The sequence below is a fragment of the Bombus bifarius genome, unplaced genomic scaffold, assembly GCF_011952205.1.
Source record: "Bombus bifarius isolate JDL3187 unplaced genomic scaffold, Bbif_JDL3187 scf7180000008325, whole genome shotgun sequence".
NCBI lineage: Eukaryota > Metazoa > Arthropoda > Insecta > Hymenoptera > Apidae > Bombus > Bombus bifarius.
In genome coordinates this window covers 260,214-285,046 of record NW_022884593.1, presented here as the reverse complement: position 1 = coordinate 285,046, position 24,833 = coordinate 260,214, and the positions used below count along the sequence as shown (strand labels likewise).

Genomic DNA, 24,833 nt, shown 5'->3' with positions numbered 1-24,833 from the left:
AATCGTAACGATGAATGACGCGTTCGATCGACGCTTCCGGCGTTCGCTAGAAATTTCGAAAAGAAAAGTTCCTCCGATTAGCGCGCGTTCTCTACAGCTTCCTCTTCTTTCCGGCGGACACGATTTCTTCGGTGCGGTAATAGATCAAATAAAGAATCGTGTTACGCTCTTTCTTTACGTGTAACACCGAAGCGTTGCGCGCGTACAGACACACACAGAGACCATTCGTCTTATACTCTCACGATATCGAAAAATACGTTAATTTGAAGAAAAAAAATATATGTATATATCATATGTATATGTATATATGTATATTCCTTGCATATGTGCACTATGTATACATTACGTAACACCTATAGGCTCGCTTAATACTTTGAATACCGCGTGATTCCCGGTACATGATAAATCCCGTGATCCATCGTTCCTTCGATTAGAGGAAAAAAGAGAAAAAAAAAAGAAAAAAAATGATAAGGAAAAAAAGACTCGTAAAACAACCAGTTGGCGTCTTGTTTTCTGCTCGACTTTCGCTTCTCGTGCAAATTGCTTTTAACGATTGCACGAAGCACCAGCGAATAGAAAACAAATCTGGAACGTACACACGCACTCCTGCTCGTTTATACGTACATATATACATATGTGGTCACGTTAATCGCTAATAACGAATGTATATTTATAAAGAAAAAGAAGAGGAAGAAGGAAGAAGAAGAAGAAGACAGGAGATGATTTTAGACAAGATGCAGAAAAAAGGAAAAAAAAAAGAACGTTGACGAGGTAACGCGATCGGTAAAAGGATGAAGGTTCTCTGCTATGTACTGGAAAAGCGATCGATGTTTTCGAGGCGCAATTGACTTGCACGGGATGGGAATTGGCGTTATTTGCGTATCGACTGGCAAGGTTGAATTTCAAGGAGAAGACATTAAGCAACGTGTTGGTGCGAGATTTGAACGAGGACGACAGAAGAATCGTCAGACAGAGACAAATAAACCTGGAATCGAAGCCACACGTTCGAACACCAATAAACACTTTGCTTTCCTCCTAGAAATTTGCCACGGATTCGGGCCAATGTTGCGCCACGCAAACATGGGTCGACGCGAACACGATGAACGGTTTTTGGGAAAGAGAAGAGATCGTGAATCGATAATACAAGGATGTTATTACTTTGCTCGATAACGATGCAGGGGAGTGGAGGCTTAAATCGTTAAGGATAACTGGCGGTAGTGAGATAGCCGGTTGCGCGACCAATTTATTAATCGGGAAATAAATTCGTAGTTTTCACGGAAAGAAATTCGATTCTCGTTAATCGGAAGATTTTCGAAGTCTGCTAATAATTTTACATTTTATCACGAGATACGTATATATATACTATATATATATATATATAACATACTAGGAATTTTTATTCAGCAAGGATAAATACAAACGAATCTGAAGGTCTTCGTATTAACGAGATCGTTTCTCTGCCGTCAAGTATATGATACGAATCGAATATCGAATATCCAAATTATTCGAATCGTTGCTCGAGTTTGGCGCACAGTAGCAAATAAAACGGTCGGCTCGATTAGCCGTTGCACTTTTCGAATCAGCAAATGAACTTGCTAATGACAACAATGATAATAATAATTAAACAAAAGTATTCTAAGAAAGTCTTACAGTATAAATTACTTATAGTCTAGGATGTCGCATCTTTCTTATCGTCTAACTCGTCGTTACGATACCGCGGGACATTGGATGGAGTCCCATTTTGGCAAACGGGGCAACTCGAAAGCAGAAAAGCGCACCCGACAGTTGATTCGACTGATCCTCGCATTCCGCCGACTAAAATCGAATAATTTTCGACTCCCGAATAAAACAGCTATACCGTCCTTTTTATACGCTTCGTCTAGTCGATCTGTAATCGTTATCTGATCGATGAAAAACGGCATGCGATTTGTTTCACGCGATATTGGTCGATACCGAAGTACACGCGAATGCAAAACCGGTAGTGGTTGTTCCAAGAATGTACACTTCTCTACATTCCTTACCAACCTTCTCTGTCGTTCTTTACTCGCTCTTCAATTTACGACGAAAGAACGAGATCAAGCGACGATCGTCTGATCGCTATTTCCTTCTACCAACTAACAACAATCGCTACACTCGTTGAAGCGTTCGTGCGCGTGTAACCAGCGATCGAAGAGTACTTTCTATTTCTTGTCTCCCCCGTTTTCGATGCGATATGAGGAATTGCCGTCGTGTTGATCACCGTCGCACTTAACCTGGTACAACTCGAGGAGCAACGCGTTGGACAGTTGGCTCGCTCGCTGCGAAAAAGCCACCAAGAGGATACGACGATCTCTTTCACGGCCCATTGACTGTGGCGTTTGCGGGTAACGCGTGTCCCGTGACCAGACTGCTCTCCGTCGGCTTGCCGATACGGAGTATCGACTGAAGGGAGGCAACTTCGGAGGCGAGACGGTCCAGCCTCGATTTCACTTCCCTCTCGCTCTCAGGAACGGTAGACACGCTGGGGCCGGTCCATTCGGCGCCCAAGGAAATGCCCGAGTCACGCTCGTCGCTGGAACCTTCGTTGTCCCATGGTGGTGACGCTCTGGGTCCCGGTTCTTGTTTGATACCCTGAAGCGCGAGTAACGCGCTGGCCGCGTCCTTGTCGCCGATACGCGACTTGTGCCTCAGCTTGTGAGGTAGACTGTTGTTAGCCGCTGGATTCTGCGAGCTGACCACCAATTGCGGACCTTCGTCTCCGCTGCCGGATGATAATTCAAACGGCGATTGAGCGCGACGACCACGAGATAGGTTTAGAGCGCTGGTCGTGTCGAGGTGCATCGCCGGATGAGGATAAGGATATTGAAAACTTTCCGTCTCAGGGTACGAGGTCGTTTCGGGAACGTACAGCTGCGCGGGTGACCTGGGCGATCGTGCACCGCTGACTGGTTGATGGATCACCGAAGTATGCACAGGACTTGGTGTTCTTGCGTAGAGGAGAGCCGCCGAGGCTGGCAGTTTCGCCCTTTTGACGATGGGCGGGTCAGCGGGTAGAGCCGCGAGCACGTGTTCCGTGCTTATCACAGACTCACCGCATATACCGAACTTATCCCTGATCGCCTCGAGTTGCGCCTTCAGGATGTGGTTTTCCTTGCTCAGCTCCATGACTCGTTGCTCGAGTACCATGTCGTTGAAACGCCTTTTCTCTCGGGACCGTTTGGCTGCCTCGTTGTTGCGTCTCCTGCGGTCCCAGTAGCTGTCGTCCTTCTTGTTGTCCGGAATGAACTCCCGTTGCTTGCGCTGGGAAAATAGCTCTTTTCTGATGTCGAAGTTCGGAGGGAAATTTTCTGGGTGTGTCACCTGTTGGGCGTCGTGGTGATGGTGCGGCGGCGGCTGCTGCTGCTGCGTCTGTTGCTGCTGCGGCTGATGATGGTGATGATGTTGCGGAGGTTGCTGCTGCGGCGGCGGTGGCTGGTGCTGCGGTTGATGCTGGTGTTGCTGTTGCTGTTGCAGAGTCAATGGAGCACCATGGTGTGCCGGATGCGTCAACGGAGGCAACGGTCCATGGGCATCGTGTCCACCATGAACACCGTGACCGGCGTGCGCCATTGTGTGGGTGGCCGGCATATTGCTGTTCAAACACGCGGTCTCACCATTGATAGGCGATCCACTCTGGCGGGCGACAATTTCTGCCACCATAATTTGTCTTCTTAGTACATCTGCGAAGGAAAAACAAGTTGCGAATTAGATAAGACAGGTCGGGATAGAGACGATGCGTTTGCAACAATATGAATACAGTTTGGCGTCGAACGCGTGCGAACTAATCCGGCAGAATTAATAAGATCGTATATTACGTCGGTGGTTAAAGTGTCAGATAGCAAGGAGAACGATTCCCGAGTCAACACACGGGACGAGTTTATTAACGGCGGTGATGTAGCGCTGCGTGCCAAACGATCGCGATGACGAAAAGCGCAGCTTAGTGACAAGGCAACCTAGTCACGTAAGATACAAATAGATCAGAATGCGAGTATATTTACATTTAACAATTGTTTGTTTGTCGTGATTCAGCGTTTCTCGTATTCGACGCTCGTCACTCGTAAATACTAGAAAAATAGTAAATACGTCGTAACAGTGTTATTGGAACGCGATGTTCGCCTCTTTCGGACCTTCCAGCAAGGTCCTTCCAGCTTTTTAGTGAAACGTTTATTAATCCAAAGTGACGCAAATCCGTGGTGTAGCGAACGCATTTGCGATCCTAGCCACGTACGAAATGTTGTAGTCCTTGTGCGGTACTGTCACGCAACAGTCGAGTGACGGACATTACGAAAGAAGGTCGCGCGATACGGAATCAGGAAGAAGAAAAACAATGTCGAGAGATTTCTACAGATAGCCGACCTCCTATGCCGTCACTTTTTGTCGTGATCGTTGATTACACACGGTGTTTCAGATTACGATCCATACCGATCGTACGCGGCCTGCCTTTCCGGATTCGAATCGCAGAGACTTCAATTCGATCGACCGCGATTCGCGATGTGACTCAATGTGATCATTCCTTTCCCGTGACATAGCGCGTAATAATTGTAACAGACTGCATGTTAGAATTGTAATCAAACTGCTGGTTAATTCGATGACGCACACTTATGAAAATCGATCGTCACATTTGAAACAACTGGAAACAGCGCTTCGATGATAATTGCAATTTCTTGGAACGATTGTTCATTCATCTAGCTAATTACCTGCATCACGCGCCTGGGGAACGAACGTAACTTATCCTTATTTAGTCTAATTAGTGTAGCGAACAATTTGAATAAAGCATAATTAACTCGAAACTTTACTGTAATACCGTACTGTTGACAAAGTTAACCTAATACAAAGCAAATGTGTTATACATATGTATACTGCAGCTCGTTACAGTATTTCTTATCTACGAAAGCAAATACTAGAGAAAAATTCCGGAGGTGAGAGAACGGTTGCCAAGTAGCATAGTCACGCGCCGTTAAGTGTACGTTTAAGGTGCCTACTCTGTATACATCAAGAAACCATTTGTATTCCGTGAGCGTGCATCGAAGATCATTGCCTTAACGCCGTGTTTGTACGGTGAGCGCGTTAAATCGTTTGTATAGCGATTCCCGATGCCAGCAGCGTGCAGCAGATACGCCGCTTATTTTGGGCCCTCGAGGACGATCGTTCTGTTGAGCAGGCGTGGGTGTGGCGACAGCAGATCATGCTCAACAACAGGGAGAGTATCTCCTCTCGTAAAGTTCCGTGACCGTTATACGAGAGAGTACGGAGCGGACAAAGGTGAAGAATTCCGAGAGATCGAGGGACGTGCACGTACTGCCAACAATACCGGTCCGGGCAACGCCGAGCACAAGTCGCAAAATAGCCTTGGGTAAGGTCGGGCTATTCCCCAAGGTCGAAGATGTCAACGAACCCGCCACCGTTGCCAGTCGACCAATAGAAATTTGTCGCCCCTTTTTCGAAATTAGTTTTCAACTATCAAAACGAAACGATCGCGTTTGTCGGTGCATAGTGATTCGATTTTAGTCAAACGATTTGTTATTTCGAGCACGTAATGTGGAATCGGTATTTGTATTTTCATTTTATTCATACATGTTATTTCTTATTTTAATGGCGCGCTTGAATTTTCTAGGCCCGAAAGAAATTCGAATGTAATTTATCTTTAATCATTTCTAAGATATGGTATGTAGGAAAATATTTGACGCGACGATACGCGAGTCCCCTTCGGTCGCACCATTGTCGCGACGAATGGCGAAGTTCGCGCAATGTTTACGATATTAGAACGCTCGAGATGTAACGATGACATACGCTTGAGCTTCGCCCCGGGCATGCGGCACAATTATGTAAGTGCTCGCGCGATCATTTCCGCAGATCGGTCATCATGTGCTCGAGTATTACGCCACCGATTCTCATAACGTGTTAATTGGACGCGATAAATGTCGGAAAATGATAACATTTGATTTAATAACTTGGTGTAATCTATCGGGAGGAAAATAAAACTGTCTTCCGCGATAATGCATGACCTACGAACAGCGATCGAGTCTATTCAATTATCGAACTTTTATAGCCACCTATTTATACAATGACCTACATACAACTCGGAGCAATTAAAAATAATTTGTTTTTGGGATGATCGAACGTTATTTTCGTGTTGTGTCTATCGTTGGAAAACGTGTGAGTATTAATTCGAGTGATAGTTATGTAAGGAAGCACGTGTGGCTGTGCGATACTTGCCACGTGCCATCGGCCGTTTACGGGTTGCATCGTGGAAATACTTATTTACCCAACCTTCGGTATTTATACTACGAAAACGATGTTTGGCTTTTACAACTACGTAAATAGGCGCTTGCGTGCTTTAGTTAAACGGAAATACGTCTCCTTCCTTGAACGATTATGTCTTACGAGAACACGCATCAATGTCATTCCATGAGAAAATAAGGTTACATTTTATTTCCCATACGAATTACGTTTTGAATATTTACATTCCAATATAAGTTTAAACATTTGTGTTTGGAATTAACGAATTAGTTTATTTCCAAAAGAAACAAACGACTTGAAATCTCCCGCTCAAAGCGTTCCATGTAACGCGCAGCTACGTCAGCGCACGTATCTTTCGATAATCGAAATTTCAAGATCGGGATACGCGGGCAAATTTCGATAATCGAAGACGCGTCATTTCTAACATTGAGCGTACCATAGCGACTTTCCGATAAAAAGATTCGAAGAAAGACATTCTGTACTCGAATAATTGTTCGAGACGTTTATATTTCGTGTACGGGAAACGCCTCGAGTGAAATTTAATTTATGGTGTGTGTGTTTATTGCGTGGAGAAGGAATAAACCAGCATGCACTTCCTCTGGCACTGTCTTCTGTCAAGCATGGCTATAAATAGGTAGGTATCATCGTGCTTTTTTTCAATTATTCACGTTTCCACCGTTTTTTAAGCTTTCTTACATCTTTCCATCCACCTATCAACTAGAAGAATTTCTTTCCTTTATACTTCACGTCTTAACACGTAATGCGATTATTAAAAGCGCCATAGCTCTCGCGAAACAATTTAAGAAAAACGGGAGATCTCTTTAGCCATTTTCTGAAAATGCTCATTGGTCGTTGTATCGGTTTATACATATTTATTCTCTCGCGTAATTAATCTTTTAAGGGGCTTTTATTAATACTCCGTATTGGTTTAACCCTAATGGGAAACAGAATACGCGTGTCGAGTAGATTAGGGTAACGAACTCGTGATGCAACGGGAGGAAGCGAGATGGCATGTTCGTGCGCTTAGAAAAGAGTAAGAGGAACCGAAACGGTGAGCTTGTGAATTAACTGTTGAAGCACGCGGCAGAGAGTTACGTAAGGGTCTCGTTGCATCGTGTACGCGTGCGTTTCCTCTATCCACGTGCTATACGCGCTTGTTAGAAGTGAATGTCAGCCGCTTATATCGTGGAAGCCCCTCACTATCCCGGTAAATATGTCAACGTATACGTGGATCTCTTCTAATCACGTACTTCTGGCCGAGAAACGTGCCTTCATGACCTCGCACAGACGCAATTTTACAATCTGCCATGCGTCCTTCCATCTATCGATTATGTATCTTCTGCCTTAAGTTACCTCCGTGCAGACTGCGTCACGGTTAGTTAGAGACTGCACCACTCGACGCTTCTGGGAAACAGACGACCAATATCGACGTTTCATCATGCAGGAAATTACAATTTTTGCGTTACCATCTGTGCACGATCTTTCATCGTTCCTCGCTAGAAGGCAGTGACAAGGATTTAAAAGGAAGACGCGTAGAGACCTCGATACGCTATAGCGGTCGCGTATAAGTCGGTCGTCTATGGTTCGCGCGTATCACGTTACATTTTCACATCGGCAACTTTGTAGTTCAACTTCGTTCCACTTAAACCTGCCGTTCTCAGAATTCTTATTTATGCCTATGTAATGATTTTCTTATTATTGTCGGAGTTCTTGTTACTGAATGCTCCTCCGCAGTATAATTCCCTGAATGTTAATATCTTCCAAAAACTCAATTTTCTCGTTAATTCATAACAGGATATACGTGCCGTGATATGATATTATTTCCCACTGTATTCAGATACTAATAATAAGTAGATATTACTCGTAGAAACAAGGAACAGGAAATGATCCCCGAAAAATTAGTAATCGTTTATTCGACCACAGATTAGATAATTAGACTTGAGTAGAGAATATGCATTCTTTTAGAAACCCTGACGATCGACTCGTAACATAGAATAGTATAGTTGCTAGAAAATGCTCCGTGCTATATACTCAAATCGATTATTTCTAATAAGAATATTCAACAGTACGATATTCTTATCAAGTTCGTCAGATCTGTCGCTTGATTTTCATTCACAATTAATGGAATCAATATACGAATATAACTATAAGTAAGGGGATTCAAAACGGCAGGGTATCTAGTTGGGTAAATGGGCATTTAATTTTCGTTGCAACGCCAAGAGGTGTATAACCGAGACACGAAGCCCGCTCGAAATTGAGCAATCACCTGGAATTTCACTCGCGAAGTTACGTATACGCGAGCTCGCGTGACTCACATCGTCGCAGCTAGTTCTATCGATTCGACGATTTTTGTTAGAATAGAAAACATCGCCCACATAAAATTTCTGTCGTGACGAAATGCACGTAGACGCGGTGCACGCCAACTTAAGTGTTCTTCCTACCGATATACGTACAATTTCCTGAAGCGATTACAAATAGCTTCCATCGAATCACCGAATTTTCCGTCTACGTAACACGAGTCCACGGAACGCGTTATTTCGGTGTTTCGAAACCGAGTTCACGTGCACTTCCGTCTCGTGTATCTTTTTAATTTCGCTCGATTCCGCCGCATGACCGACCCACTATGTTCTGTAACGAAAGTCTCACCATATAAGTCATTTACAGTCTCACCAAAGTGAAACACTGTAAATTGGTACTTAATTTTGATTCATTACAGGCGAGGAAAGAAATTTCTTCTCCGTTTGGATTAGCAGTAATCGACTATCTCTGCTTTGCCTCTGGATATATACATACTTCGAGGAACCGAATCACTCGGCTCGGATATACGACACGTTCTCGGTGAGTCATATTTAGCCATTACATGTTTCTTTATGTGTATATTAGCGTGCACTAACGGGAGCCCGAGGAGCTGGCGTACGCGTGACGTGACGCGGTCCTGTGTATGGAAATACAAGCGAACGCGCACGCACGTGCGCGCACATACCAGGAACGTAGCACAGAGGGACGAGGTTGTCGCCCCTTTCTCGTGAAACTGGAAAATTTATCGGGAGTAACGAACACGCGCGGCACGCTGCCCGCCCTAAAACTTTACGGCCCCTCGTAAACGCTGGCGAACGATTCGTTAGAGCTAGAGCTAGAGGATAATAGAGGGGGAGACTTGTGTTCCGAACGTGAAATTATTGAACGGCCGTAGAACCGCGATTGGGATAATTTTGCAACGTTAACGATCGCGGGAACACAATTTCCCTCGAAACGAACGATAAAAATGGGAAAAGTCGCGCGCAATACTGGGTGCACGGTAATTATAAACGCGAAAAGGCGAACGTAGCGAACCTCGTACATATTCGGTTGCGCAAACGTCTTATAACGCTATGGTCGTATCGATGGACGCTAGGATTGTGTGGGTAGCTTTCGTTCTATGTTCGGGGTCAATATTTCTCCATGGAGATAATAATAGCGAACCCTTGGCGCGCGTTACGCACACACGAAATAATTACGTAGTATTGGGCAAGCGTTGGAATTGATCCGACCGGCGTGAGTCGCGTTGAACGTTATTGCCCCTTCCCGCAGCCCACGTTTCCCAGTAATCACGTTTCCTCAGAACAGTAGTAACGTTTCCGTGACGCTCCAGAACGACAAAATTCTTCCGTTATAGACAATGCGGACGTGCCTTTCGCGTGTATCAAATGTCCCAATAAACTATCGTATACAGTACAGCCACGAACATGCGATACGACTCGAACTATCGTAACGAAAAAATTCTCGAGTCTATTCGAGCGACGCACAATCCAGGCGACGCAGCGCAACTAACGAACCACGCGACATAAGCGATGCACACGTGTTGCGCGTGTTGCGCGAGTCATGTTTCACCTTCTGCTTAATAGTATTGGTGAACACGCGTGAATCACTCGTGTGCTGCACAGCAAAAATTACACGCTGAATTCACGGCTCGATTCTTGAATTATGAATCGTAATTGGATCGATCTGCGTATGTCACGTGCATCGATCGACTCGTACCGGTCTGTTGCGCGATGCGACACTAGCTCAGTAACTAGTGACGCAATTTAAACGAACACACTACGTGGACAAGTATACATGTACGTACGGACAAACACTGATGCACGTACGATTCGTATACGCGCGTTTTTTTACGAGGAAATGTTACGAACGGGGGAAAGGGTTTCCGTTATGAATTCGATTTGATCTGAAAAGTAATTCGACTCGATGAAAAATTCATAAATATCGTACAACGCGCGCTGTTTGCCGCCACGCTATTAATAACTAGCAATGACTTGGTCAACCGGCCGCGGTTGCGATGAATGATCTTACGACGCAGTTGTATAATTTCCTGTTTATCTTTTTCTTGATTTGCGGATATTTTATTTTTGATCGATGAACATAAAATGGATATATAAGACAGCGCGTCGTGTTTTACCAGTCATTCAGGATTATCGAGTTCCACACTCGGTACTATTCGACCGCTGCGTTGATAACGCTATAAATAGAGAGGAATAGAGCGCGGTTGGGAAGATAATATCGTTAAGTGTTTTATCAATTAGTTGTTTGCATTCTTCTACGAGGAAAACACGAGAACGATCTTGTCCGGTACGTTCTCGTCGATTTCGGAACAAAATTCTTGTGGAATGGATACAGGCGACTTATGTGGCCTATACCTTCTGGTAACAACTGAGAAGCCGGTTACTCTGCAATCACGAGTATCTGACTAATTCTTCTGAAGCGGAGGAAAAATTATGCGTGCCGGAGACACGGGTTTCGCCGTCACGCGTATCCACACGTGTAGAATCGTCACAGTAGTTGCGCAATGGTCCGAAGCGGCGCACGTGGTCGTCGAACATCAGCTTCGTTTTCGAGCAAATATAAGCTGTCGATGGCTTGCTTCTTCGCATATGAGAAAATTCGATTCCACTCTTGTCGATGGAAATATTTCTGGCCATTCTTCCAGTTTCTCATTGTCTTCGCCGGATATACGTATTCATCGAGTTCGTTGCTTTTCTGGTTCGCTTCGTTGGTTGCGTAGCGCGGAAATCTTCTTCTCGTTGACAGAGGAAAACATAAGAGGAAGGAACTGATCCAATTTAATCTCGTTTTAATGGCGCTAGTACACTCGGTTTCGTTAATAATCTCGTATATACAGTCAAATTGTAAATTGCGAATGACGAGGGACGAATCCGTTGACCCGATGCCAACTAGCAATGCTATTTGTTTTTCTTCTGACACCAGCTTTTCAGGGAACGCGGCGTACGACTGCAATGAACGGATACGAACGATCGTCCTGGCTCTTCGTAGAAATTTATTCGTACGATATTTCACGAACGCATCGTACGGTGGATCTAACGCGAAAATATGATTCGGCATTGATCCGGCATCATTGATCGAGCCGATGATCGATAACGCAAAAGTTACGATTATACAATCGATCGCGCAAGGGAAACACGGCTATCGTTCGTCGAGGAACCTCGAGGCACGCATTGTTCCCGCGTGATCGCGTCCTTTTCTTCTGGTTGCTCCAAATCGTCTCGACTCGGCCACATGACGCACAGTTACGTAACGGCCAACCAAAGCACGTTGTTTTCCGTACCGCAGTGGCGATGCGCGTAATATACCGACTATAACACGCCCTCTTTGCTAACCATCCTTTTCACTTTTCTTCGTTCGTAAATTCTCTATCCGTTTGGATTTTCAAGTTCCCTCGGTAGCCCGCCACAACCTTGTTCCTCGCTCTTTTATCAGCATCTTAAGGACACGACCGTTATCTGTCCCATTACCCTGAAACTGGACACGCTGGTTATCAAATTCCTCGTGTTCAACGACGTGTCGACCGCCGCGTTTCTCGTATGTCGTTCCTTCCACCGCTCTTTTTACCGAGAGGAGTCTCTCTAACGTAATGATAACGTAATAGATATAGTCGATTTACTGTTGTAGACACGTTCCGTACCACGTACCACGTACCCACGGCATCGTTACGTAATATTTGAGCGTAGGTCTGTTTCAAATCCCTTCATTCAATCGGTCTCGCTTATCGACCAAGAATCTGCTGGAATAGATAACACCGGAAGTCTCCGGACGATCGTATAAAGGCGCTAGTAGAGCAACTAGAAGTTGCTCTCGGGATACTTATGTCATCGATTAGCATATGCTATACGGTTGTCGTTATTCGCTTGAAAACGATGGTCGAGCGATATCGTCGCAAGGTTGCAAGAAATTTCTTTTCGCGAGACATTTTTAGCGGTTAAAAAGGTCGTATAGGTCCGCGGTATTTAAATAAGAAACACAGAGGGGAACGACGATACGGAGGAGAAGAGCGAGCGTTCCAAAAATGCGGGGATAGAAACGCGCGCGGGCCTGAAATAGTTCTCGGAGTACGTCGAACTTTAAGTACAGTACATAAAGGCACGTGCACAATGCTAGCCACTCGATACGGCTCGGCTGTGCGTGTTACGATTGCGGTCAGCGCTCACGTAACAGCCGACCGTTGATACCGTTATCGGACCGACACAGGCATTTCGAACCGGTCTCCGATTTCGTTTCCCGCTTATTATGCAATTGGTCCGCGATAACGCGACCGCCAACTGAAAAACGAAAAAAGGCAACTCGCGACACGCGTTGGCACTCTTTTTCCCCTCTCCTTGCTCTTTCTTCTGTCTTTTGCTCCTTCGTGTTTTCATCATTGTTCACGCCCCGATACGTTACTCCGCGTATCCTGTTCGATTTTCGAGCACTTCGTTAGGTACAGTTAAACGAAACGGTTACACAAAACCGCGCGTCTCGCGCGTAACACATTTCGGGAAAAAATTGCAGATGCTACGTATGCGTAATCCTGTAATCTAAAGACGAATAGTAGGTTAGGAATACGCAACGTGATTTTACAGAAGTCTGAGAAATTATACGATAATTAGATAAACGAGCAACGAACTGAAAGTTAGCGCGCAGACGTTGATCGATTCGATAAGTCAACTCATTTATTTCTGAATAGAGTTTGCTTCGAATTTATTAAATAATCATGCAGCGGAAATCGGGCTTCCTTATTCGTGAAATTATATTCACTGGATGAAATCATCCAATTGTCCTATTATTTCCTAGACGTTCTATGTGTACAATCGATCTAACGCGTATTATTTCACTGTTGATTCAACTTTACTTTTGACGATACGCTTAATCTTCGGTCTCACTATTGCGGCTATTTTCGTCAGTGATAATTCCGTGGCCCTTTTCAAGCACGCACGACGATAATTTCCTTCGTTATCAGGACGCGTACAAACAATAGGGAAATCAGTGATGTCGATAAAAACAAGCGCGACGACAGAGAGACAAAGTACAAAGAGTAATCACGCCATGTCATTGTATCGTAATTATTTGGCTTATCTGAATTTTTGCACGTTCCACGTGAGCATCGTCGGTTGATCGCGTTTCTCGTCCGGCGACACGTGACCTGAGGTAACGTGTTGCCCGTCCGCGAATACGTTTTCCCTACCGAACGGCGCGTGCGGTTACGTAACGAACACGTGGAACGGATACCAATGACGAATAGACGACGTTCGTTAGTATACGTTGCGTGTACTAAGTTGCTTGGATCATCGACGATGTATTTTATGGATGCATCCCGATCAAACTGGACGGGAAAGCACGCGATAGGAGAGCGGCCGAGTGGGCGTTTCGACTGATAAACAATGCGAGACCGGCTTAAGAAATAACACGCGGTGTGTGATGCAACTGGCCGCGGTGCATAGTATAGAAATGCTCGCGCAATTCGCGCGCGCCGGTTCTAGCCTAGTGCGCGGCTTCTCTCTCTATCGTTGCTGTTCTCTCTACGGTTGTGCTCTCCCGCCACGTGACTCCTACACGTGCACGCCGTGTTATGCTAGACCATTCACCTTCGTTGCATAACAGAAACGCGAAAAGGTCATCGGGAACAACGGAGCCTGATATTTCCTAATATGATTGATAAATCGCGAGCTCGATCACGCCAATCGGTCAATTAGGCTCGATCACAAGCATCTCGACGATCTTGCTGTTCCTTTTTAGAAATCGGCGAACGCGTTCCCGACGATTCATAATTACGCGAAACGTATAGTATCTACGAACGTGATATAGCGAGGTCGTAGAATCAGTGGCCGAAGTAGGCAGCCTAAAAAAAGTATATAGCGAGTTGAAGATGTTCGGAAGATCGATTCTAAACATCGAAATAAAAACGAAAATTGATATGTAAAAACGTCCGTCGGCGCTTATTACTTTGAGTTGCAAGAAATTCAATTTTGCGTAACGATCGACGCCGGTCCTCGATGACTTAATTTACAACTTCTTTCTATTTCGCTCCCGTATTATAGATTTTACGAGCGAACCAAGGAAAACGTACAGAAACGAAATGATCATTATCTGCTCGTTTAATCCGATGTAACACTCAGAAACAGTTATCACAGTGCACGTTATGAAAATTTCTTTCGAACTCGATGTGATCGATGAACGTCCGATGACGCAATGCACGATCCGCAATATCCGAGCCGGCCGCTACTTAGCACACGCACGCACGAGCACAAGAGTACAGATGTAATATATCAAACTCTACACGTATCTACACCAAAGAAACCGTATCGAGAAGGAGATACATACATACTTCTTGACGATTCGTAGCCGGCTATGCATACTGTGGTACTGCGTCCGCGCACCTCTATGCACGCGAATATAATACCTCCGCGTCATGCATTTCCGTGAACGGTAGATACCGCTAATCCGGATTGATGTGACACCAAACAATCTAGATCGACCGTTTCAGATAACGAACCATACACAATGCGTATCCGCTAAGTCCCTGCTGACTGACTTTGTCGATATCATTCGATATTTCACCATTGCGATATGCTTTGGATATTTGATGCAGCACAAAGCACAACCTTGGACGACGAATCGCGAATCCACGTATACCTACGAATGATAATTAGCCCTGGATACCGCTCGATTGCGTCACCTTGCAACGTGATTCGCGATAAATGAATTCGAAGGATCGAAACAATAGCGGATAGATAAATTATTAATAAATAAGTTTGCCGATGATGATAGGATTATTTATAACGCAAGTGTGTGTAATAAGGTGTAACGTACACCTTCGAGTATTTTTAATTTCTAATGGATAATCGTGCAATCGATCGGTTGCACGAACAAAAGTTGCAGTTTAAACATATGTTCGCGCATTAGAAATCAAATATACGTTGTAATTTCTATTCTGGGATAATCTCTACTTATCAATACCTTCGCGATAACATTGACAATCTGCATTGTCGATATTCACCGATAACGGTGCAGCGTCAAATTTCCAATCCTTTTAGCTGTATGATCTACGGAATAACTTGGACGACCTTCAAACAGGAAAATTTCGACGATCGAACAGGACTTTCGTTGCTTTATTATCGCTAATCACTTTTAGTTGCCACTGCCATCCCTTGCCCGCGATGTTCGTGACCGTTTTTAAATTGCTCGCGTTTGACCAAGCAGAAATCAGCCAGCGTATCTTGGTATCTTGGTATACATACACGTGCGTGCCCTTCGCTTCAAGTCCACGAAGCTCGTTGCCTTGTTGCACATACGCTTTACGCTACGACGAGGTTGAGAGTTTTGCAAATTAGGCCGTGGCCCACTTCGCCTGCGATAGTGAGAAGGTGGCGGCGCGGCGGTAGTAGCGAGAGAAGAGTAGTGGGATCGATCGAGGATGGGGGGATATACAGAGCGCAAAACACGATCGAGAATGGGGGCTGGTTGAACAGTTCCCGTTTCGAACGAGGATCCTGATCGGTCGAATGCTCTCCGAAGCGACAACGACCCCTTTGGAAATCGCTAGAAATCTACAAAACTATTCCAACTTTGTTCGTTCCTTTCAACTTTCCCACATTTTCCTGAATTATTTCTCTTTTTTTAATCGGTTCGGCTAGTAGCAATATCCATTTTTTCAACTCCACGCTATAGAGTTAGAATATCTTCACGGCGAATACGTGCCGTCGAACATTCGTTTGGGAAACCAGCGACAATACCGTCCGGTTGTACGTTATATTCTCCGTGTTGAGGAGAGATAAGGATCAAAGTCCTCCTCGCTTCGTCACGAATGACGCAACGACCGCTGCCGCGTTGCTCACGCGTTGCACGAGACTTTCGTAAGCGCAGCCTTTCCTCGCTTCACTCGCCGCTCGTTGCCTCGTCCATCGAAACGTCCTAGTCCGTCACGATGCTCGATCGTAAAATAATTCCATGCTCCCTTGTCCTTCGTTTCAAAAGAACCGTGCAACGCTTTTCTTCTATTTTCTTATTCGCGTTGAATACAACGATCAATGTTCAAAGAGCGAGCTAATGATTCAGGCGTTGATAACGCGATAAGATACGCGAAGCTGATTGGAACGAAAACAATGAGTGCACGAGTTTATTGCGCCCGCGAATTGCAGTCAGACGTTGCGTCAACCGAATTACTTTTGAAGGTCAGAGTCTCCGAGCATTCAGGGTCGTTTGGCAAATATCACAGGCTCGGATCGATAATCGTGATTCTCGATCGATTCGACGAGCGAGTAGGTTTTGCCGCTTCCATCGATTCGAAAAACACCCGCCTGTCACGTACGCGTCGAAAGTTCACTTTCGATATAGCAGAAGTAACGAGGATTTATCATTGGTAATTATTCGCAGGGCAATTCTGTTTCTCGAAATTGGGAATCGGTTGTACTCGATCGAAGCACGTATTCGCGATAGTTATTTCCAACGGGTTTAGTACAAAGTCCTGGCGCGTGACAAGTTGCCAGCAGATAACGTTCTATTCTACAAATTATTACAAGGCCGCCTCGAGCGTAATCATAAGTATTCGTTTCCGTTTCGGGAAAAACAACGGATTCGTGATGTCGATTTGATCTGATCGCACCTGTGTTCTTTGAAAGTGTCGTTGTCGAACGAAACGGGGATAAGAACGCGCGATCGGACAGGAAAAATCGGTGTAAAGTTTGTAACATATGTCGTTTGGAGTACTCACCAATTTTGAAAGATTCTGACGAGCACGATCGAACGACAGTACAGCGATCCACTTTGCCTCCTCTAGATCGATGAAAACAGACGGTGCGCTGCACTCGTCGATTGATAAACGGTCGAACGTGTAAAGTTTATCCGCGAAACACCGAGATAGTCACTGGCTGAGCGTAAAGTATCCCGTTCGTCGAACCAACGTAACGAGAATCACCGTCATAATAACGTCTGCTATCGCGGCTTGCGATCGAACCGTTTTCCCTCTTCCACGGGTAAATCCAAGCGAATCCCTCGAGAGTGGACGGTAATCGTGTCGTATATTTATATCACACAAAACGGAGATGCAGAGTACTAAAAAATACGGAGAGAACCAAAATGTGTTCGTAGCGTGTCTACGATGTGGCAAAATCCAGTATATCGTTTAATTTCCTTCTCTTTCGCCGATGGAAAGGAGAAACAAAGGCACACGTCGAGAAACTAACGAGAGCACTGATCGTGTTTTCGCGTGAAAGCGTGAATGTACGTAGATCTCGGACAAAGAACGCGAAACCAATGGACCGATCTTGCTTAGCGGTGAACACGATGAACTTGAACTGTTGGCGAGCAGGTGACAAGGAGCTACGTGTTAGTGTCAGCCCCTTGCTAATCGTCCAATTACTTGAGACGAGATAGCACAATACGTCTTGCGCGCAGAAACACACGTCCGATCGCTACGGTGTCGGCCTGCAAACTGACTACACGCTGCGTGAGACTCGCGACTCGCGACTGCCGTCTTGGCCCCAATGTCGTCTGGCTTCGAGTTTGATGCGAGAAGGCTGACGCGGTCACGTGTGTCGGTGTGTACGTGATCGTGTCTACCGGCGTTGCTCTTCGACCGTGGTAGTGACGAGGTTTTTGGTGGGGAGGAGCACAGGTCCACCCGCCGGGGGAAGTTTATGCCTGGTTTATGCTCGGTTTATGTGCACTCCCCACTACCGGCCGGTCCGCACACAGTGCCAGGCGGCTCTGCGTCAGAGTGCCGCGACCATTCCCCTCCACGCCGTGTCGTGCTCACCCCCACTCGCTGCGCTGGTAGGTGCACCGCGTCAGATCTTTTGGCCGCGTCGGCACCGAGACCACGCAGCGTTTGCCGTACGACGTACGCGCGATTAGATTGCGTCGCGCGGCGACACTGAACGCTTCGCGAGCGATGCTCCATTCTGAACGTCGTAATACGTCTTCACTTCTTTCGATTCTCTTTTTACTTGCCAATTACTTCTTACGAAATATTTGAAAGTTCAGAGTACATATCCACGTAACGTAGGGTTCCATGTTATAGCTTCATTCGTTGTTCCATTCTTGCCGTAAAAACACGACCGTTTGTTTCTATTTCGCTTGGAACAAGTTTGGAGCAGTCTTGGAACCTCGCGATGTTAGACAAGAAAATGTTTGTTTCGATAGGATTACGAGATACGATAGATAGAGCGGATTAGAGCGTGGTTTCGACCCATGAAAAACAAAGAGTTAGACCGGGCCGGGCCGGGCCGGGCCGGGCCGAGTCGAGCGAGCGCCACTTGAACGAGTCTGTTGCAAGGACCCTCCACCTCTTGCTCCACCTCCGTCCTCTATAAACCGAATGCCAGACAACGAGGGCATCAGCCCCCATGAATCACCGCCGGTCACCTTCACTTTTTATGCAAGTTTGTTCTCACCCGGCCTCGCCGGTTGAACGAATCCTCGTGCCTCTTGACGCAGGATCGATACGGAAATTTGCGTTGCAACGTAATCACGGTTTCAGGCTCGTTTGTCTGGAAATTAAGCGAGACGAAGACGGTAAATATTGATCTCGCTCTCCTTTCATCTATCTTTACATCGTTCGAAATATTCTTTTTCTATAACTCGTCATCTTGTGGGGTATATGTATATATATATATACACATATTTTTAATATTATTGTATGCGTTATATCGCCACGAAACAGGCATGCACAGGCGATAAATCACGCGGTATATGTTGATCGCGTCGCTTTTCTGCCGCGATTCGACAGTCCGATTTGCATAGATCGCTTATATGCATAATGATCGTGCGAGCGCGCGCTTATGGCGGGCGAATTTGGAATTTCAAGGACACGTCGGGACGTGCACTGCCTCGATATCTGGCGCGCGTGCTCCTCGCCGCTGCAGTTTCCTCTGTACACTGCAACGCGCGGTTTTTCTCACCGCGCGAATCGGTGGCGCCGATAAAAATAAAAAGTCTTCGCCGCTGCCGATCGATTGGGTCGATGCCAGTCGCGAAAGTATCGAGTCCTCAACGATTCGACCGGAATCTCGTTAAATAACAAAGAAGAAAAGAACGCCGCGCGTAGGATCGACCGTTTTCTCGTAAATTGCGTCGATGCATCGGTCACGCGTATCAAACCGTTCCCTAAATACCGTATTTATTACTATTGTGCGACTGCGTATTAAGTTTATGGCTGCAGAGCACCTCTTCTTACTCTTACTGTGCGCAATAACTATTTCTAAACGAGGTCCTCTTCGTCTTTGGGAACGTAGTTGCCTTGGTTAGCGACACGTGCGCTCGTCTATCATCGAAAGTGGATAAAGTTCAGGGTAAATCGTTTATTTAAGTTCGTCTTATAGGGTGGATAAATTCAATGCGACTCTGTTGTTAAATTCGCAATTCGAAACGTTCGGTTCGAACGCATAGAGGCATTCTTTTCGCGAATTACGCAATGTTTGTACGACTCGTAGAATTTCGTTCGGTCTCCCGATTGTTGTCGGAATTTCTAAATCATTCGAGTGGGCGAACTTCCAGTTATTTTCAGCCGCGCATCTACGCTATTTATGCTTCTTTGCATTATTCAGGGTAATCTTCTGCAAGCCCGTTGCGCCTTCCGGAAATAGGTAACGTCGGGGGGTTGCGATCTAAATATATTCTCGAGTACACGGTACGGAGTAACCACGAAGGGTTGAAAATTCAGGGTTAAAATTCAGGGTTGAAACCTAAAAATACCTAAAAAATAATCCGGCATTTTCAATCGCTCACAGGGAGCGTAATTAAAAGGATCGATGCAATTCTACCACCGATTGAACCGTGTTCGTTGTTAAAGAACATCGATACCGTCGATCGTTAAAGTTTTTACAGAAATTACTGAACTGCTATAATTCCACGGTATATTAATATATTTCTACGCTAATGGGATGAAAGGCAATTAATTAAACAACGTATCGCGAGATCGTCTCCTAGTATATTGTATCGAGCTCGTTTCTCTCGACTTTCATCAGCGGCGTAATCCGCGACGTTTATTTTGCATCGATCGTCGAGGCGGTTTTACGCGTGGAAAGAAGCCCGTTATAATTAATCCTGCTCCTTTCTCTACTCTCCCCTCTGTCAGCATCGTGTGCTCAAAGGGGACAATCGCTTAGACGAAACAATGGCGATCCACGTTTGAAGCTGCACACTGAAAATTTCCGCGTCGTTCTTGGTTCGTTCTCAGGAAATCGGTTCTCGTCGGAAGGTCCATTTGCCGTCCGTCGCTGGTTCAAAATGCGGCAGTGGAATTTTAAAAAGAAAGTCTAACAGCCGGCTCGGCCAGTCACCTCGTTTATCGCAGCCTGTAACGCGCAAGGCCGCGGAGGGACCTCGACATCTCGATTAAATCGAGCTTTCTTCGACGTTTCGAAATCCTGGTGCACGACCGGTTTACCGCGCGACTCTTGCGTCGCCACGGTCGAATGCCGAGTCTTTCGATCGGCTACCAAACAACGCGAATCGCTGAGAAAATTGGCGATTCGAGTCTAGACGATAGTATCGCGAATCATCTCATGTCATGTTATTTATTTATTTATTTGTCTAGTAACCTGTTAACCGAGGAAGACCAATTGATTTTCTTTGTAATTTCTTTCTTATGGACTCCCACTCTTTTCCACTTTTTTATGTATAGAAAAAGAATAGAAAATAAAGAAGAGGAAAGGGGATTCAAGCACCGGTTTTATTTTATAAATAAAGAGTAGAGTCGAAAGTACTACAGTTTTCTATGCTAGAAAACGAAATAGGAAAGAGGAATAAAATAGAGGAGAAGAGAAAAGAAGAGCGAGCACCGCACTTGTCTTATAATAGTTATATTAATAGAGCTAAATGAATAATATGATTACAATGATTGCAGTAGCTTACCGTTGAAAGTGCGGTTTCATGTAAGAGTTGAGGTCGAGATTTCGAAAGACCTTGTAGGTCTATAAAAAAAGTCTTCGTTTCCGCTGATGTAGTAATTTATGTTTGCACTTTTAGCACAGTCTGCTGATATTTTCCTCGCTTTAGAAATTTTAACCAATTTGATTAGAGTTATTTAGGTAGAAAGGGAACAATCGTAGGATATGTTATTCGTTGATTTCATTAAAGATGAAAGTTGAGGTTTATCGAACAGGTATATTTCTGAAACTGGCGAGCATGCGAAACAAACAAAGTGATTCATAATTCCGTGTAACATGAACGTCGGTTATCTTGTTTTACGAGTTGCAACGAATTAAAGAAAGCGGTCGATGCATTATGCATCACGCTCGCGCGCGTCGCTGTACCGCCAGTGTATCCAGCCATTTCGCCACTTTATCTCTTGAGATAGGAGTAACAGCCATCGATCAATTGCGGAATAGTTGATACCTTGATTTCTCGATGGTAAACATCGGATTAGGTTATGCTTTAATGGCGCGTCTTGCTGCGATTCGCTTCTAACTCTTCAAACTTGATCTTTGCTTAATAACAACCATCGAAAATTCTAGCTCGGCCGGACACGTTGGTTAAGCGAATCGGGTTTCTATGTGGTTGAATCCGAACGTGGGAAATCGGCTGGTCCCAACACTTGGCGTCGCTCTCGATTCGCTTCGGTTCAGTTGTGGAATGATTAATAAATGATAATTGGACCGATCGTTTCTGCACTCGGCCGCTTTCGTAATATATTCGCGATCGTTCGCGTTATGGAAATATGTCGGCGAAACGCCGCGTATTATCTAAGAATATTTTCATCCGACCGATGCTCGATCGCGTGGCCGTTAAATGCAACAACGCTCCTAAGAGAGAGTGGATATTTTGAATAAACAGCGCCGGTAACAGCAGCTCGTTTAACAATAATTTCCCCGTGTTGACGTGCTCTCTCCCTCCCTGATTTTTTCCTTCTTTCTCCGTGGCTGTGCAGCGCGGGTAGACATTAAGGAGAAAGTGTAACTGTTCAAGTAATAGTGACGATGCAGGTGTAATCCGGATTGCGCGTGCGAATGTTTTAGATAGCGTGTCTGCATTTCAATTCCGCGCGTATACGGCCGCCTTCGAAACTCTGATGCCGGATACACGCACGCGCGACACCTTGTGTTCGAGGCTAATTAAATCGTCGCATCGTCAAATAGAAATTTTTCAAGTGTATGCACATCATATAGTATATGGGCGCGCGTGCTTTCTTCAAACAGATGACAGATACCGGAGAGAAATTGGTCGTGATTCTTTCTTTTTCCATTTCGACGTTTAAAGATAAAATTAGATATTTCATCACTCTTTCTAGATAATGGGAAGAATAATAAAAATCTGGAAAGATAACGAGAGATAGTAGGAAGAGACAAGAAAGAGATCGTCGGAGGTCAGTCATTTAGCTACGAGGGGGAAAGCCGCTCGAGAGATAATCCTCCAATTATTCGCATTCTCTATAGCGAAAAATAATACTTACGGCGCATAATGTTCGCGTTAGTCTTTGTGAGCCGTAACTAATAGGCGAACGATTGGTACAACGGGTGATTAGCGACATTTGCGTCACCCCGTGAATCAGCCACGTCAGATTATTAATAGCAAGCAGCTCTAACGCTATTCGTGCTAACGTGGTGTTACGAATTGTAGATAACGTAACATTTGCGTCGGTGAAAATTTGACGCGTTATCGTTGATAACGTTGCATCACTCGTAACGTTGTCGAGATATTCCATCGTATAGAAACATGCAGTTACTACGCGTGCGACGTGATTTAGAATTTGCTAGTGTGATTCGTTACGAGAGCATCTTACCGAACGTTCACCAGCTTTCTGCAATGCGAACAATCCCGGGAAAGTTGAACTCTGTCTCGAACGAGAAGTCAATCGCATACCTATCTAATTCGACTCTCCAACAAATTTCATTAGTGCCGTTTATTAGCGACGCTGTGTTAATTAATTGGCTTTGTGTGGCACCATTGTTATCGAATTAAATTACAACGCTGTCGACAGCGTGCAACCGAAGCGCGTATAATAGAGTGTCGTCGTTTTAATAGAAATCGAGAAGTATCGTTAATTAACTTTACTACGGCCTTCGAATTGCTAATTCAACGGAAAGACAGACTTTTAACGTTTTAAGATCGTTAGCATATTTTTGAATTCAATTCAATTCAAACGAAAAATTTTCCAACGATATGAAAGTACGATTCGCAAAATGGGCCAAGGAACGCAGCAGCGTTAGGTAGACGTTCGTGATTAAAGAGAAAAGTGAAAAAATGAAGGTTCTACGAAGAAAATTATCGAATATAGCCATTCTTTTTTTTTCCTCTTATGATTTTTATTTTTATGGAAAAAATCGAAGTTTGCGAAGCTTCAGAGTACTATCAGTGCATTCTTCCAAGCTTTTAAAATAAACTCCGCGTTATTAATAACTGCCGTAGTTAATATAAGTACGTTTATCACGGAGAAACACCGTTGCACGGAATTAGTAATCTAATTGCCAATGGATCGGATCGATAAACCGAACGTGCCAAATACAGATACACCGCGCACCTCTAATTCACCTCTCTCTTATCTGCTGTTTATTACTAGCCCGGGGTTTCGAAATCGAACAGAGGACACAATCTATTATTCGATATATCGAACATTAGAGGAACTATGCAGAGGTAGTGAGATCCCCCGGCGAGTTCACCGACCCCTGTATTTCAAATCTCAAAGACGAAAACGGTGCTGACGTTCGCCTGTAGTTCCGTTCACAGCAGTCGTGATTTTCATCTATACCGGGTACTTCGAAAGTAAGAATTCTATTTCTTTATCGACGGTAACGATGTTTCATACGACGGTTTGGTAAAAACGGGAGAATGGTTAGTTTAAAAGCCGAGTTTAGAATTTACTTCAAGAAAGTTTCTCGTAGTCTCGTCAAAATTGTCACGATGGAAAACGTTAATAGAGCATACAAGAAAATCCTGCGTGTTAATTCTTTTAAACCTGACCGAGCAGCGATCGAGTTGACATCATATGGGACGTAATGCAAGCGTTAATCGCTAGTTACGTTCTATGATCGTGAAGCGACTCGTTCATTTATCATTTCTCACATTATGTATCCCTAATGTGCATCCCATATGCGCATATAAATCACAAGCGTTCGTGATTTTTACCGTCTATAATCGAATAAATAACTCTTCAAATTAACGTCGAAATAAAATAATCGATAAAACGAAATAGATAAGAGTGAAACAACATTATAGTAACGATTTTATCGAGTCTTCCAATTACAAAATCTTCAGATATGAAACAGTAAGTTATTGCATAAAATCGCGATTTCCCCTAATATTTTCAATCAGATTAAAAGATTTATCGTTTG

General features: G+C 44.7%; 1 protein-coding gene across 4 annotated transcripts; it reads right to left on the bottom strand.

Annotated features, from left to right (window-relative positions):
• Positions 1-1,356: 1,356 nt before the first annotated feature.
• LOC117212603 (velvet complex subunit B-like) lies at positions 1,357-18,075 on the bottom strand. Of its 4 annotated transcripts, XM_033457530.1 has the most exons (3): positions 17,276-18,075; positions 3,340-3,698; positions 1,357-3,279 (listed from the first exon to the last, which is right to left on the bottom strand). In XM_033457530.1, the coding sequence occupies exons 2-3, from the start codon at positions 3,676-3,678 to the stop codon at positions 2,335-2,337; spliced, it is 1,284 nt and encodes a 427-aa protein (XP_033313421.1). In that variant the 5' UTR covers positions 3,679-3,698; positions 17,276-18,075; the 3' UTR covers positions 1,357-2,334. The 4 variants fall into 4 exon arrangements, with proteins under 4 accessions (XP_033313421.1, XP_033313420.1, XP_033313419.1 ...); XM_033457529.1 differs by lacking the exon at positions 17,276-18,075 and adding an exon at positions 14,891-14,932 and having other exon boundaries at positions 1,357-3,698; XM_033457528.1 differs by lacking the exon at positions 17,276-18,075 and adding an exon at positions 14,887-14,910 and having other exon boundaries at positions 1,357-3,698.
• Positions 18,076-24,833: the final 6,758 nt, after the last annotated feature.